General features: G+C 34.6%; 1 protein-coding gene across 21 annotated transcripts in view; it reads left to right on the plus strand.

The window, feature by feature from the left end:
- The window catches only part of Ncor1 (nuclear receptor corepressor 1), a 153011-nt gene that overhangs the window by 17448 nt on the left and 117287 nt on the right, over window positions 1-18276 (plus strand). For all 21 annotated transcript variants that reach the window (XM_071603044.1, XM_071603048.1, XM_071603058.1 and 18 more), the window contains exons 2-3: window positions 6014-6191; window positions 13646-13779. In XM_071603044.1, the coding sequence (XP_071459145.1) occupies window positions 6084-6191; window positions 13646-13779 (242 nt within the window). In that variant the 5' untranslated portion in view covers window positions 6014-6083. The remainder of the gene's footprint in view (window positions 1-6013; window positions 6192-13645; window positions 13780-18276) is intronic.

The raw sequence follows: 18276 nt of genomic DNA on the forward strand, positions 1-18276 counted from the left end.
GTATTTATACGTATATTCCACACACATTTTTCTACCACATATAATATTCTATCTTAATTATATGCACACATTTTATTTGCCATCATAGAACATAACCATATAAATCATTTTAGGGTAGAAGTACTCAATAGTATAAAGATTTTTCCCCATGTAGTCAGACTATGAATTCAGTATTTTCATTCAGTATTTTATGGGACCTGACAGTGTGACCCTGATACTTGTGTGAAAGAGTAAATGTACTAGTTGTGAAAGGTGATTCAGGCTTTGAAAGTAGAAGCAACAACAAAGCATAGTGCGGGGAAACTTGCCAATCTAGATATAAAAACCTCATAATGCTATTGTAATTTTAAAAGTATGACATGGCATAGGAAAAGGCGAATCAAATTCATGAGTCTGAAGTTGTGGATGAGTGGGAATATCCTTCTTCATAATAAAGATGATTTTTGTTATTTATTATTTCAGTCCTATAAAAATGTGCAGAGACTTGTGTAACAAATGTTCACCTACCTACTAACTATATTCAAGAAAATTTAATATTGTTATATTCCCATCATTTTTTTATTTTAAGAAAGTGTTGTAGGTGGAGGACAGGACATCTACAACTGTCCCCTTCCCTCCATTGTTCTCTGTCCTTTTTTTTTTTTAATTAAAAATTTTTTTTTTGGTTTTCAATGGACCTTTGTTTTATTTATTTATATGAGGTGCTGAGAATTTAACCCAGTATCTCACACATGCTGGGCAAGGGCTCTGCCGCTGAGTCACAACCCCAGCCCCTCTCCTTTCTTCTTTCGATGTAACTATTATCCTGAAGTGGATGTATATGATACACATATTTATGCTTTTATTGTATGTATATTGAAAGTCATAGTAATGTTTTTCCTGTATTTCTAACATGTTACTATTTGGTAAATTCCTACCTTTTTTTTTTTTTTTTTTTGAAGTTTATCTATTTTGAAGCAGGTAACTTTATGCATTGTAACTGCTATATAATATCAGAAGTATAAGAGAAGGCATAATATTTTAATAATTTGGGAAACAGTCTTTAAAAAGATGAAACAAGAATTCCAGAACAAATGTTTATAGCCTAAAGATGGAAAAAGGATTAATGTTTAGAGTGAGCGAGAATGCCAGTTTCTAGAAAACCTGCAAAATCCCATCTTTTCTAGGATAGTTTCATTCTCGTCTTTTGAACTTAAGTGCAAAGGTTGTCTTAGAATATAATTTAATAATCAACCTGGGACAATTTTGAGAATGAAATGGAGAATAACTGCACTGGAACAAGAGGTGTAGATTAGGACTGTTTGAAGAAACCAGAGCACATCAGAGCTGAGATTGGACTTCTATGCTCACCCTACCCCCTCATCCCTTCCTCCGTTTTTGCCCTTCTGTCTGCCTATTGCCTTGTTTTATTTATAACATTTTATCCTATTATTTTATGATTATTTGTTTATTGCCTATGTCTCCTCACAATAAGATAGCATATCTTGCCAGTTTAGGGCTGGGATTGTGGCTCAGTGGTAGAGCGCTTGCCTAGCATGCGTGAGGCACTGGGTTTGATCCCTGGTACCACATAAAATAAATAAATAAAGGTACTGTGTTCACACACACACACATATATATGATGTATGTATATGCCAGTTTAGAACAGTGGTACGTAGTAGTATATGCCTCAATAAATGTGTGTACATAAATGACATTTTTGTCTTGAATGTTACAATTCTGTGAAGATATGACAGATGTGAAAAATTAAATGATAATGCTATACATAGCATGTTTTTTATATTTTTAATTTTAAATGGACACAATACCTTTATTTGTTTAATTTTGTGTGATCCTGAGGATTTAACCCGATGCCTTATACGTGCTAGGCAAGTGCTCTACCACTGAGCTACAACCCCAGCCCCAGCATGCTTTCTTTTAAAAAAAAAAAAAATCAAAATGTTCTCATTTATATGGCCTTTGCCTATTGGCTAAATGTTTTTTATTTTTTGTTTTTGAGAGATAGGGTCTCACTATGATGCCCAGATTGACCTCCAACTCCTGGGTGCAAGTATTCTACCTGCTTCATTCTTTTGAGTAATTGAGGCTACAGATGTGAGCCACCATACCCTGCTTAAATTTTTGTTTGAAAGCATAATTTTCTTAAGCTTGTATTTTGTATATATATTTAAGACAATTCCTAGAAAAGCATATTTTCAAGTAATGTGGTATAAATTGCCATTATTATTATTTTTTAAAAAAAAATCTTTATTTATTTTTATGTGGTGTTGAGGATCGAACCCAATGCCTCACATATGCAAGGCAGGTAGGTGCTCTACCATTGAGCCACAGCCCCAGCCCGTAAATTGCCATTATTCAGAGAGCAAATTTGTACCAATTTATATATGAACTAGGAAAGTGAAAAAAAAATGCCTATTTTCTAAAACTTTCTTCAACACTTGGCATTATTATACATTTTTAAATATACATTATTAATACATACATTAATTTACATTATTAATGTACATTATTGTACTTTTTTATATATTGCTAAGTTTTTGGGAAAAGTGATTTTTTTTGCTTTTTTATGATTATTTATGGTTACTTAACAGCATTATTTCCTTTGCTAATCCAATGTTCCTACAACTTTGTTATTTTTTTTAGTGATTTGTAAAAAAAAAAAATACATATATAGGTTGTAATGAAATTTTGCCATTTGTAAGATATATCAGTATCTATGTCTGTATCTCTCTCTCTCTATATATATATAAACATATATATAAACATATGTAAATATATATATGTGTATGTATGTGTGTGTGTGTGTGTGTGTGTATATATATATATATATATATATATATATATATGGCAGAGCTTTTCCATTGAAGTTATTTTCTGGTTTGTAGTTTGCTTTCTTAAAATGTTTCTATTTTTTTACCCCACTTTTTAAAAATTGGTACATTATAGTTGTACATAATGATAGAATTTGTTGTTACATATTTTTTTTAAATTTCTTTTTTTAGTTGCAGTTGGACACAATACCTTTATTTTATTTGTTTTTATGTTGTGCTGAGGATTGAACCCAACACCTCGCATGTGCTAGGCGAGCACTCTATTGCCGAGCCACAACCCCAGCCCTGTTACCTATTCTTTTTTTTTAAATATTTTTTAGTTGTAGATGGACTCAATACCTTTATTTATCATTATATGGTGCTGAGGATTGAACTCAGGGCCTCACATATTCTAGGCAAGCACTCTACCATTGAGCCACAACCCCAGCCCCCTGTTAGCTATTCTTTTTGTTTTTTTTCCAACATTTATTTTTTAGTTGTAGTTGGGCACAATACCTTTATTTATTTGTTTTTATGTGGTGTTGAGGATTGAACCCAGGGCTTCACACGTGCTAGGCGAGCATTCTACCGCCAAGCCACAACCCCAGCCCCCTGTTCCCTGTTCTTATGTGCACAAGATATAATTTGGCTATTACCACTCTCCAGCACTTCCCCCTCCTTCCCTGCTTTCCACCCCTTCATCCCTTTCCTTTATTGATCTCCCTTTGATTTTCTTGAGATCCCTGCCCCACTACCATGCTTTTCCTTTTTTTTTTTAATATTTATTTTTTAGTTGTAGTTGGGCACAATACCTTCATTTATTTATTTTTAGTTGGCAAGAAGGATCGAACCCAGGGCCTCACACGTGCTAGGCGAATGCTCTACTGCTGAGCCACAACCTCAGCCCCCATGCTTTTCCTTTTTTTCCTGTCTAGCTTCCATATTCAAAAGAACGTAGGATCCTTGACCTGAATATGGCTTATTTCACCTAATATAATGGTCTCTAATTCCATCCATCTTCCAACAATGACATCGTTTCATTTTCCTTTATGGTTGAATAAAACTCCATTGTGTATATATACCACATTTTCTTTATCCATTCATCCACTGATAGTCATCTACCTTGGTTCCATAGTCGGGCTATTGTGAATTGAGCTGCTGTAAACATGAGTATGCGTGTATCACTATAGTTTGATGTAAGTTGAAGCTTTCAATTTTACCATTTATGCGTGGGGGATTGTGGTTAGGATCTTTCTTAGGTTGAAAGTATTGTACATTACCTGGTCTTTTAAAAGAATTTAGATCAGAAATTACTTTGAGGATTTTAGTGTCCTTAATTTCTTTTCTGTATCATAAGCGTCGAGGAGTAAATTATTTAGGATTATGAAGTTCCTTTGCTTATATGAGTTATATATGCTGTTTATCAAATAAGACTAAAGTGAAAATTTAAAGATATTTATTTAAAAACTATATAGGGCTGAGGGCGTAGCTCAGTGGTACTTACCATTTTCGATCCTTAGCACCAATGTATATTGAGCACTACCCATTACATGACATCTTTATGTTGAACAACTATTTAAAAAAAATTGTTAAGAAGAGTGGTGGTGTTTTATATTTTTACTTTAGAAGATAGCTTGATTCTCCCATCTATTTCTACATTCAATATCTTGCAATATGCTGTTTTGATTAAACTTTATAAAGAAAACCTAACCCCATAGATATACAGTTGAAAAATGGAGGGGTATTTTAACAACTCTTTTTATATAATTGAGGATGTTCTTTGATTTCCTATCAAAACCAGTCAAGTGGTAATTTTTTAAAGGTTGATTATTGTATAGAATCTGAAACCATATCAGTAGGTTTATTATATGTGTGTGTGTATATGTATGTATATGTTGTAGATGGACACAATATCTTTACTTATTTTTATGTGGTGCTGGATCAGACCTGCTAGGCAAGTTCTCTGTCACTGAGCTACAAATCCAGCCCAATGATTTACATTTTTAAAATGTACTGTATGAAAATTTATTGGTTAGCTTCATGTTTTAGATAAATCATTCATGTAAAATGTTGTAACAATCTGTATTAGTCACTTGGAGAATAAAATGTGAATTATGCAGATATTTCAAATATTGACACGTTTTGTTATATAAAAACCTCACACTTCTTAATTTCACCACTAGTCAGTCTCATAGGAAAAATCTTTAAATGTTCAGATGCTGTCAAGCTCATAGTGACAATACAAGGTGTTCCAAAATTCTTTCTTTTCTCTCTTTAAAAAAAAAAAAAGAGATTTTTTTTAATATTTATTTTTCAGTTTTTGGTGGACACAACATCTTTATTTTTTATGTGGTGCTGAGGATCAAACCCAGCGCCCTGTGCATGCCAAATGAGCGCGTTACCGCTTGAGCCACATCCCCAGCCCCCAAAATTCTGATTCTCACAAGTATTGGCAGTTGGTTTCCTTGAGTTGATAGACTTTATTCTTTCTTGAAAACTTGCCCATCCTCATTGTCCTCTTATGCTATTATTTTGGGGCCTACCTGTGATTATTTAATAAAGACAATATTTTTTTTGCACAAATATTTATAAATATTCTTGGATTCTTTTTTTAAAATATTTACTTTTTAGCTTTAGATGGACACAATATTTTGTTTTTATGTGGTGCTGAGGATCGAACCCAGTGCCCCACGCATGCCAGGTGAGCGCGCTACTGCTTGAGCCATATACCTAGCCCTCTTTACAGTTGACTTTTTTTTTTTTTAACAACTCTCAAATTTAGAATCATGTATTTTTGTCTTTATAATATATATGTTTCTTATTTATAGAAAGACATGGCTACTGTGTGCCATGTCTAATGCTAAGATTTTTTGGGGAAAGAAGGGGGCCTAGGGCCTAATGCCTACTAAGCAGATACTGTATCTTATTACTGAGCTATATCCCCATTACCTCATGCTAAAATTTTATGTACTTTTTTTTTTTTACTTTATATACCTAATTATATCATTAGTCATATATTAAAAGAATATTTTAGAGTGTAAATGAAAAGACCCATTAATGTTTATCCTACCTCAACAACTTCTATGAAGTGAATACATGAGAGAAAACTTTACTGCTAATTGTGGTTTTATTTATATAGCTATAGTTACATTTTGCATAGTATTTTAGTTCTTATGAATTCTCTTTTTTCTCATCCTGTTCAGGTGGTTTCCTAGAAACATGATTGTTTGTTGGACTTGATCTCACAGCCCAGTGAGGACTCCTTTACTGATAATGTCAAGTTCAGGTTATCCTCCCAACCAAGGAGCATTCAGCACAGAACAAAGTCGTTATCCTCCCCACTCTGTCCAGTACACCTTTCCCAGCACTCGCCACCAGCAGGTAAGAAACAGATGCTGTGCAAATTGCATCTGTATGTATGCTTTTCTTATATAATACATTTGTTGACCAGAAACCAAATGTACTTGCTATTGTAATTGTTGTTTTTTAATGGCAAAAATCATTCTGAAAAAACGAGGACTCAAAGTTTGGGAATTAATTATCTCTCTTTTTATTATCATTTTTTGCCATATTTTAGAGGTTGTATGTGTCTTTTGATTGTAGGAATTGTGGAAAAGAATCAGTTGCCTTGAGTTTCTAGGTCAAGACCTGTTATGTTTCATATTCTGATTGAGTTTTGAGTTGTACAGGTAACTTGGCCTCTCTTAAGTGGTGGCCAGGATAAAGGCCTCTACCTTCTTGATTGATTTGATGGCAGGAAGATGAGTTTGTATTATTGACTTACTTTATGAAAAATAAAATATGAGATGAAATTACAGGTTTAGAGTACACTAGGGATAGTGGTGTAAGAGATTTGAAGAAACTGGAAAGGAAGAGATTAAATGGTCATAACAGGGAATAAGAAGGCAGATTTATCAGCAAAATATAGTTGAATACTGCTACATACCCCTGAGTATTCCTCTGAAGTGTGGGCATAATTACACAGCAAGGTTAGACATAGGTAGTTCTGTGTAGGGAAATATTTAGTCTTTTATCACTAAGTGTGTTAGTTGTATGTTTTGCTGTTAATCTTTTTTGGTTAAAGAAGTTGCTTTCTGTTCCTAGTTTGAGAATTTTATCATGATTAGATCTTGAGTTTTGGTTGCATGTTCTTCCTGCTCCAGTGCTGTTCTGATTACTAGTTTTGTAGGTTATTTTAATTTTTTTTAATTATTTTTGGTACCAGAAATTGAACTCAACTCAGGGGCACTAAACCACTGAGTTGTATTCCCAACCTTTTTTTTCTTTTCTTTTCTTTTTTTTTTTGGAGACAGGGTCTTGGTAAATTGCCTAGGGCCTTGCTAAATTGCTGAGGTTGGCTTTTAACTTGCAGTTCTACCGCCTCAGCCTCCAGAGCCACTAGGATTACATCTGTGTGCCACTATGCCTGGCTAGGTTATTTTTAAAAAAAGCAACTTCATTGTGTGTGTGTGTGTGTTGTGTGTGTATATAATGCAGCCATTTTATGATATATACATATTTTGACAAATTCAAATGCCCATAAACTCACCACCAAAATGGAGGTAAAGAACATTTTTATCATGCCAGAAAATTCTTATATACCTCATCCAGGTCAGTCTTCCTCCCCAACTTTCAGCGGTCTGACCTCCCATAAAACCACCAATCTGCTCTGTCATAATAGATTATATTTATTGTGCATTTCATATGGACTCTTCTGATGGCTTCTTTTCCTTCCCATAATATTTTTGAGATTTAGTCATGTCTGGCATTTTTCAGTATTAACTTTTTATTGCTAGATATGGATGTTACCTATTCTAGTTTTTAGTTATTATAAATAAAATAATTTAGAAAATATATCTATATTGTTATATATAGATTACATACAGAAGTACTGCCTTATTTTCCTTAGCAGTGTCCTTTGGTGATCATACATTTAAAATTTTTTATGAGGTCTAATTCTTTTATATTTTGTGCTTTTTGAGTTGTATCTTAAGTTTTTGCCAAACTTAAGGTTACTAAGACTTTCTATGTTTCCTTCTGTAAGTGTTATAATTTTAGGCTTTACATTTCTGTTTTGAATTAAGTTTTGTATGTGAACTGAGTTAAAAAGTTAAGTTTCAGGTTTTCATCATTAAGAATGATGTTAGCTGGGGCTGGGGTTGTGGCTCAGTGGTAGAGGGTTTGCCTAACATGTGTGAGGCACTGGCTTTGATCCTCAGCACCATATAAAAGTAAATAAATAAAAGAAAGACTTTAAAAAAAATAATGTTAGCTCAACTCAAAGTGGATCAAGGACATAGGCATTAGATCAGAAACCTGTGCCTACTAAAAGAAAAAGTAGGCTCAAATCTCCATCATGTTGTCTTAGGAACCAGATTTCTCAACAAAACTCCTAAAGTGTAAGAAGTAAAATCAAGAATCAAGAAATGGATGGTATCAACCTAAAAAGCTTCTTCACAACAAAGGAAACAATCAAGAATGTGAAGAGAGAGCCCACAGAATGGAAGAAAATCTTTTGTCACCTGCACTTCAGATAGAGCATTAATCTCTAGGATATATAAATAACTCAGAAATCTTTTTTTTAAATATTTTGTTAATTTAGTTGTAGTTGGACACAATACCTTTAATTTATTTTTATGTTGTGCTGAGGATCGAACTCGGGGCTTCGCACATGCTAGGTGAGCCCTCTATTGCTGAGCCACAACCCCAGCCCACTCAAAAATCTTAACACTAAAAAAGCAAATAACCCAATCAATAAATTGGCAAAGGAACTGAACAGACACTTCACAGAAGAAATGATTGGTCAACAAATTATGAAAAAAATGTTCAACATCTCTACTAATTAGAGAAATACAAATTAAAACAACACTGAGATTTCATCTTATTCCAGTCAGAATGGCAATTACCAAAAATACAAGGAACAATAAATGTTGGCGAGGATGTGGGGAAGAAGGTATACTCATACATTGCTGATGGGACTGCAAATTGGTGAAATTACTCTGGTAAGCAGTAGGGAGACTTCTCAGAAAACTTGGAATGGAACCACCATTTGACCCATTTATCCTACTCCTTGGTATATACTCAAACAACTTAAAATCAGCATACTACAGTGAGGCAGCCATATTAATGTTTATAGCAGCTCAATTCATAGTAGCCAAGCTATGGAACCAACCGATATGCCCTTCAACAGGAATGGATAAAGAAATGTGGTACATATATGTGATGAAATATTACTTAGCCATAAAGAAGAATGAAATTATGGCATTTGTGGATGGAACTGGAGACTGTCAAGTTAAGTGAAGTAAACCACACCCAAAAAACCAAAGGCCGAATGTTCTCTCTGATATGTAGTTGCTAAATCACAATCAGTGGGAAGAGAATAGAAGTTCACTGGATTAGACAAAGGGGAATGAAGGGAACGAAGGGGATGGGAATAAGAAAGAAGGAATCAGACATTACTTTCCTCTGTGTGTGTGTGTGTACTGTTTTAGTTGTAGGTGGACACAAGACCTTTATTTATTTTTATGTGGTGCTGAGAATTGAACCCAGCGCCTCACACATACAAGGCGTGTGCTCTACCACTGAGCCACATCCCCAGCTCCCATTTTTAGTTTTATTTTATCCATTAGTTTGGTTTTCCAATAGCTTTCACAACCAGTGATCTGTTTCTTGTGTAGTTTCCCACCTGCTTTTTTAAAAACTTTTTTATACTTGTTTATGGACCTTTATTTAACCATTTATTTATATGTGGTACTGAGAATCCATACCAGTGCTGCATACATGGTAGGAAAGTGCTCTAACACTGAGCCACAACCCCAGGCCTTCAACCTGCTATTAATTTCATCCAATGACATTCTCATTACAGATATTGGATTTTTTGATTGAAATTTGAATATTTGAATTTTATACACTGTTTTGGTGTTGGTTTTTGTTGTATTCCTTTAAAGAGGGTTGGATTTGTTGATAGACAAATTACCTTTTAGGCTTGTTTTTAATCTCTTAGGGCAGATCTAAAATAGACTTTGTGTTCTAATTTAACCCCTGATTAATTATAAGCTTTTGTCCTCTGGAGGGTCTGTATAGTCACTGAGATTTCTTCACTTTTTAGGGGGTGGGTACCAGGGGTTGAATCCAGAGGCACATCCCCAGCCCCACTTTTTTTTTTTTTTTTTTTTTTTGAGACAGGGTCTCTCTAAGTTGCTTAGGTCCTCCCTAAATTGCTGAGGCTTTTGTTTGAACTGGGATCCTCCTGCCTCAGCCTCTTGAGCTGCTGGAATTACAGGCATGAACTACCATGTCTGGGTTCATATATATGTATATGTGTATTTTTTTAAAGGTTTTTTTCAAGAGGAGATTCAAATGAATATTGATCTCAAGTGAACTCTGGGAATTATTTGCTTTATGGTTCTCCCTAATTGTTCTTTCATCATAAGTTGTTTGTAATTATTTTCTTTAAAATTGTTTTTGTCCAGCCTTGTGCTTTTTCTATTCAAAGATTTAAAGGAACTGAAATTCATATTTCAAAAAAAATCTTTATATAACTCCCTTCTCTGCCAGACATGGTGTCTCATGCCTGTAATTGGAGCAACTCAGGAGATTGAGACAAGAGGATCTCGGGTTCAGGGCCAGTCTCAGGAATTTAGCGAGATCCTCAGTAACTTAGTAAGACCCTCTCTCAAAATAAAAACTAAAAAGGACTGGGGATGTAGCTCAGTGGTTTTATCCCCACTACCACAAACAAACAAACAAAACTTCTCTTTGGAAGTCTTCTCCAACAATTTTGGTCATCTGACTTCTCCAAACCTGTGCCATTCTTTCTTCCCAACTGTAAGGCAGTGTTTATATTCCCTACCCAAAGCTGCAGTTTGGAAATTGCCTTTAGGTAGAAAGTCTGGAGTATGGCAGGTAGGATTCACCTCGTTTGTTTAGTTTCTCATGGACATTATGTTCTGTGCTGCCTGTTGCCCAGTATGTGAAACTAATTACTACATTATATGAGTAGTTAATTCTGAGTAATATTATTTCCTCAAAACTGGAAGCTATAGAGCTCTATTGTTTCTTTTATTTCACTCTTTACTTTTGGATCAAATTTGTCTTATTGAATTCATCCTCTAGAAATTCTCACATGTCTGGGAGTACAGCTGAGTGAGGGTATGTGTTCAGTCTCTTGCACCACAAAATAAAACCAAAACCAAAATTTCAGAGAGACTATGTGGTTGGTATATTTTTATGAGTTCTTGAATTCTGAAAAGTTTGTAGCCCTAAAATTTGGATGATCTGGTTTTAAAATTTGTAGATTAAAAGTAATTTTCCTCTGGACTTGGAATTTGCTCTAGTCTGTTTGCTTCTATTCATTGGTGATGAAAAGGCTGCTTTTCTTTTTTTTCTTTCTTCCTTCTTTTCTTTTTTTCTAATAGGAAACCTGTTTTATATTTCTTGGAGATTATAGTAAAACTTTTATTTTATCATTGAGTTTCTAAACTTTTCACATGTCCAGTGTGGATTAATTTTTAAATATAATAGTGCTTTTTCCCTGGGCCTTGTTAAATCCAAGGATTATGTTTTTTTCTTACTTCTGAGAAATTCTGTTCTGTTCTGTTCTTAGAAAATCTCTCACCTGTGGAGTTGGATATTTGAACTTATTACTCTAACTCCTTTATTTAATATCTTTATATTTTATATTTTCTCTTTTGTGCTCTAAGCGAACTTCTGTCTTTTTTTTCTTTGCCCTTTACCTTTCTGTTTAACAACTGTTTAATTTCAGTGATCAAATTTTTAATTTCTCTGATCACTATTTGATTTTTTTGAAGATATTATATTCTCATGTATTTTTCTACTTTTGCCTATTCCCTTGGATGTAAATTCTTTTTTCTTTTTTAAAATTCTTTTTTTTATATTTATTTTTTAGTTGGACACAATATCTTTATTCATTTTTATGTGGTGCTGAGGATCAAACCCAGGGCCTCGCACTTGCTAGGCGAGTGCTCTGCCGCTGAGCCACAACCCCAGCCCTAAATTCTTTTTTCTTTTGGAGGCTTTTAAAAGAATTAAAATTATTTTTGTCTTCGGTGTTTTGTTTTGCTTTGTTGTTTTCAACTTTGTGTCTGTTTTCAACTTTGTATTTGAAAGGTTCTGGACATCTCACTTTAATTTGTTCATGATTTCAAAAATTTTTTGTTGGCACAGAGTTCACATTAACAGAAAAGCCACCATTTAAAGTGTCTAATACAGTGGATTTTAGTGTATTTACTATGTTGTGTAATCATCACTATTGTATAAATTCAGAACATTTCCATCGCCTGAAACAGAACTCCATATCTAATAGCAGTCTCAATTCTGCGCCCCCCCCCCCCCCGCATCCTCTGGCAATCTCTAATCTACTTTATATCTCTATGAATTCGCCTCTTGTACAAATTTAATATAAATGGAATAATATATGTGGCCTTTTTATCTGAATACTTCTTTTTTTAATACATTTTTTAGTTGTCAATAGACTTTATTTATATGTGGTGCTAAGAATTGATCTCAGTGCCTCACACATGCTAGTTAAGCAGTTGACCGCTGAGCCACAACCCCAGCCCTATCCAACTTTCTTTTTAAACTTATAATTTTTTTAGGTTCTTAACTTGTGCTGAATAATATTCTATTGTATGGATATACCATGCTTTATTTATTCATTCATTAGTCTTTGGGCATTTGGGTGCTTCTTTTTTGATAATTGTGAGTAGTGGTCCTGAGAATTTGTTTTGTGTCTAGTTGGGTACTTTTAATTCCTTTGGGCATGGATCTTGTATATATATACTAAATTCCTTGGTTATTTAGTAATTTTGTGTTTAACATCTGTTTATGATTGAGTTACCACAATAGATTTGTTATGAAAAGAAGCTTTTGCTAAAAAATCAAGAGCAAACAAATTAGCCTAAAGCTAAGTATAATGGTGCACACTTGTAATTTCAACTGTTTGAGAGACTGAAGCAGGAGGATTGTTTGAGTCCAGGATTTCCAGGCTAGTGTAGGCACCATAACAAAACCCTATTTTTTAAAAAACAATAACAACAACAATGGATTTTTCTTTCTTCTTCTTCCTTCTCATCTTCCTCTTCCCCTCTCCTTTCCCTCTGTCCCCTCTCTTCTTTCTTCCTCCCTATTTCTTCTATCTTATCCCCACCCCTTCCCAGCTGTTGTGAGGTGAACAGCTTTTTCTCTGCTACATCCTTCCACTGTGATGTTCTTTTGCCTCACCTCAGGCCCAAAGCAGTGGACTGTAAGGACACTGAGACTCAACTTGGTTTGGCCAAGTGTTCGATCAAGGGGCCTTGGGCCTGGTGATTCTTGTCAGGGAAAGCGGGTAGAAAAGAAAATCAAACAAAAAGGAAAATAAGTATAAAGACATTTACCTAGCTATGGTACAAAAACAATGACTCTTAACTACCAGGTTAATTTTCAGACTTCAGTTTCTTCATTTGTCAAAATGCATTGATGTAACTAGGTTATGTATGTGGCCCTTCTAACTATTCATTTTTAGTTTGGAATACTTTCTAGGATTTCATATTGAATACTAGAGTTTGAGATTTTACTTATGTGAACAGTACACATTGGGAGTTACAGTAATATGTTATTAGAGGGATGAATAAAATATAGGCTGAACTTCAGATTTCATTTTGAGTTATTTTTCATGATAAGCAGTTAAAATGTTGATTGTTTTAGTTTTATGGGGAAGAATTGGCTAAGTGAAGGATTGAAGTCTTCATTGCTGTTTCCTTAACTAGTTATTTTGATTAATTATGCTTTTCAGTTATTGGTTAATAGCTAATTTTTTGTTATTTTAATATCAGGAGTTTGCAGTCCCTGACTATCGCTCTTCTCATCTTGAAGTTAGTCAGGCATCACAGCTCTTGCAGCAACAGCAACAACAGCAGCTTCGAAGACGACCTTCCTTACTTTCAGAATTTCACCCAGGGTCTGACAGGTAATGGAATTTTTAAAAGGATTATAATTTGGTCATTTCGTTTTTGGGGGAGGGTGGTGTGCCGGGGATTGAATGCAAGGGCACCTGACTACTTAGCTACGTTCCCAGCCCTATTTTGTATTTTATTTAGAAACATGGTCCACTGAATTGCTTAGCAACTCACTTTTGCTGAGGCTGGCAAAAGTGATCTTGCCTCAGCCTCCTGAGCTGCTGGAATTACAGGCCTGTGCCACCAAGCCTAGTTTGCAGTTTCTTTTATTATTATTTTTCACTAACCAAGATATGAGTGGGCATTTATAATTTATATTTTGAGCCCTTTATATTGTTTGATCTTCTATAGTAGTTATCACAATAGTTATCAAGTTTTTAAAACTTGTTTCCACAACATTAATGTTAATGTTGGGGGAAATAATGGATACCTATGTTTGAATCCTGGTAACCTTGGTTGTTTTATATAAACTAATGATGTTCTTTCTCAATTTATACTACATACTGGAACCACCTGGGATAACCAAGTCCCCTCACAGAACAATTAAATCACTCTCTGAAGTTGTACCCAAGTATTAGTTTAGTGTCTATAGTTTCCTAGGTGAGTTTCATTTGCAGCTAGGGTTGTAAGTTTCTGACTTAGACTATTTCAGCTTTAATTTTCTGACTTGTAACAATGGGGATATTAATGCCATGGTGTTCAAAGTAAATAGTAAATTTCCATCAGTTAGAGTAGTCCCTCTATGTGGTAGTCTTTTTCTCCAATGTCTTTACCATCTCTTCTTTTACTTTTTTTCAATTATAAAGTTTTTTTAAAATAAATTTATTGCATATATTTAAGGTATGTGTATAACATGATGCTATGGTACACATATAAATAATTAAAAGGTTACTGTACTGAACAAATTAACATATTCATAATTTCCATTGTTGCTCCCCTCTTTTCCAGCAAGAGCAACTAAAATTGACCCACTTGGCATGCATCCCAAATACGGTTTTATTGCCTAGTCCTAGTGGTATAGGTCAGATCTTTGAACTTGTCATCCTACATATCTGCTACTTTGTATCATCTGACTACATCATCCTATTTTCATCTTTCCTCTGCCTTTGGAACTGCTGTTTTGTTCTCTATCTCTAGCCATTTTTCTTTTGTACTAGGGATTTAACCTAGGGGAACTTTATCACTGAGCCACATCCCTGGCCCTTTATATTTTTTATTTGAGACAGGGTCTTGCTAAGTTTCTTAGGGCCTTGCTAAGTTACTAAGGCTGGTCTCAAACTTGTAATCTTCTTGCCTTAGCCTCCTCAGTTGCTGGGATTACAAGCGTGTGCTACCATGCCCTGGGTATATTCTAATTTTTTAAAAAGTTTTTTTTTTTTTAATATATACTTTTTAGTTGTAGATAGACACGATACCTTTATTTTTATTTGGTGCTGAGATTCAAACCTAGTGCCTCACACATGCTAAGTAAGCACTCTACCACTGAGCTACAACCCCAGCCCCATATATTTGAATTTTTTAAAAAAGATTCCATATGTAAATGAGATCATTCGATAATTTTTTTTCTGTGTCTGGTTTATATCACTTAGCATAATGTCCTCCAGGCCCATCCATGTTGTGGAAAATGGGTAGTTCATTTTTTTTTTAAACGTGAACAATGTATACACACATGTACACACATCAGTTTCTTTATCAACTTATCCATCAATAGACAGATTTTTTTTCTTTTTTCATATCTTGGCTATTATGAATGATACTGACTAAAATCAGAGTGCAGACGTCTTTCATTTCTTTTTAGTATATGTTCATAAGAGGGATTGCTGGTTCATATTATATAATAAAATATTTTTATTTCTTCAGAAACCTTCATACTCCTTTCCACAATGATATACTATTCACATTCCTGGCAATAGTGTGCAAGAGTTCACTTTTCTCCAAACCCTTGTCCACATTTGTTATTGTTTGATATTTTGATAATGGCCATTCTAATAGGTATGAGGTATTAACTTATATATGGTATTTTTTTTTGAGAGAGAGAAAAGAGAGAGATAATTTTTTTTTAATATTTATTTTTCAGTTTTCAGTGGACACAACATCTTTATTTTATGTGGTGCTGAGGATCGAACCCAGCGCCCTGCACATGCCAGGCGAGTACGTTACCGCTTGAGCCACATCCCCAGCCAATATAATGATTTTTAAAAATATTTTTTTAGTTGTAGATAGGCACAGTATGTTTATTTATTTTTATGTGGTGCTGAGGATCAAACAGAGGGCTTCATACCTGCAAGGCAAGAACGCTACCACTGAACTACCCCAGCCCCTTATATAGTGGTTTTGATAATGGTGTTGAGTAATTTTTCGTGTAACTTAACAATTTATTTATTTTTTCCTTTTTCCTCAGTACCAGAGATTGACCTCAGGGGCACTCGACCGCTGAGCACATCCTCAGCCCTATTTTGTATTTTATTTAGAGACAGGGTCTCACTGAGTAGCTTAGCACCTTGCTTTTGTTGAGGCTGCCTTTGAATTTGCAACTCTCCTGCCTCAGCCTCCTGAGCTGCTGGGATTACAGGCATGTGCTACCATGCAAGGCTCATGTAACTTAACAATTTTTATGTTTTCTTTGAAGAAATGTCTATTCAGGGTTTTGGGGAGTTTTGCCTCTTCTTTTTTCTTTCCTTTCTTTTTTTGGGAAGTACTGGGGATTGAATCCTGGGCATTGTTCATGCTAGACAACTAACCACTCTACCACTGAGCTGTGTTCCTAGCTTCTTTTTAAATTTTAATATTAAGGAGCTGGGTACAGTGGTGCATGACTGTAATCCCAAGGATTTGGGAGACTGAGGCAGAAGAATCTCAAGTTTGAGGCCACGTTGGGCAAATTTAGACCCTTTCTCAAAATAAAAAACAAACAAACAAAAAAATAGTTTGGAAAGTAGCTGAGTGGTAGTAAGCCCCTGGGTTTGATCCCCAGTATTGGGAAAAAAATTTATTGTACCAGATTATAGTAGAACTTTCATTGATTATAATGTTAGCTGTGGGTTTTTCATAAATGGTCTTAATTATGTTGAGGAACTTCTATATCCAAATTGTTAGGGTTTTTTTCCCATTATTTTTTTAAATTTTATTTATCTTCAGTGGTAGGTGGACATAATAACTTTATTATTTATGTGGTGCTGAGGATTGAACTTGGTGCCTCACCAGTGCTAGGAAAGTTCTCTACCACTGAGCCACAACCCCAGCCCAAGTGTTAGTTTTTATCAGGAAAGGATGTTGGAAGATGGAGATGTATCTCAGTGGTAGATAGCTTGCCTAGTATGTATGAGGCCCCTAGGTTCGATTCACTGCACTGGGAGTAGGGGCAGGGAAAAAGAGTTGGATTTTGTTGGATGCTTTTTCACATCAATTGATGTTATGTCTTTTCTTAATGTGATGTAACACATGGATGGGTTTGTATATGCTAAACCAGTCTTTCATGCTTGGGATAAATTCCACTTGGTTATGATGTATTTTTTTTTGAGGGGGGTTACTAGGGATTGAACTCGGGGGGCACTCAACCACTGAGCCACATCCCCAGCCCTGTTTTGTATTTTATTTAGAGATAGGGTCTCACTGAATAGCTTAGCACCTCACTGTTGCTGAGGCTACCTTTCAACTTGTGATCCTCCTTCACAGCCTCCTGATCTGCTGGGATTACTGGTGTTGTGCTAGTTGCTCGATGCTGAGAGCCATAGCCGAGTCGGAATGACGCATGGTGTATCATCTTTTTGATATATTTTTGGATTCATTTGCTAATATTTTATTGAGGATTTTTGCATCAGTAATCTATCAGAGAGACTGGCCTATTGTTTTCTGGTTTAGGAATCAAGGTGATGTTGGCCTCATAAAATGTGTTTGGAATTAGCCCTCAAGCTCTCACTTTTTGAATAGTTTAAGATTTGTTAGTATTAATTTTTCTTTGGATATTTTGTAAAATTCAGCCTGAAGCCATCTCATCCTGGACTTCTCATTTCTGGGAAATTATGATTGCTTCTTCAATTTGTGTGTGTGATTGGTTTGGTCAGACTTTCTATTTCTTTATGATTCAATCTTAGTAGGTTATATTTTTCTAGGAATTTATTTATTAGTGACAAATAATTATAACAGGCCCTTATTATCTGTTTTAGTTCTGTGATATCTGTAGTAATTTCTTTACTATTCACTATACTTATTAAATTTCTTTTCTAGTTTTCAGTAGTATAAGGAACCTTATTTCCTATCTTTAAAATGTGTTTACTTGTTCAGATATTATGATAAGATTTAAAATTATTTGGCTACATTTAAAATTACTATATATATACTTTTTGGTGAAATTTGTAGAGATAATTTATGTTAACCCTCCCCAATTTCTAACAAATATCCAAAAGTAGTTTTTAAAAAGGTTTAAAATTTTTAAGTTGTATGAAAAAAAGAAAAGTAATCTTACTTCTACCATGAACTTGGAAAAATGAGATTTAGGGAAAGGAATT

This window comes from Marmota flaviventris, chromosome 17, assembly GCF_047511675.1.
Source record: "Marmota flaviventris isolate mMarFla1 chromosome 17, mMarFla1.hap1, whole genome shotgun sequence".
Classification (NCBI taxonomy): domain Eukaryota; kingdom Metazoa; phylum Chordata; class Mammalia; order Rodentia; family Sciuridae; genus Marmota; species Marmota flaviventris.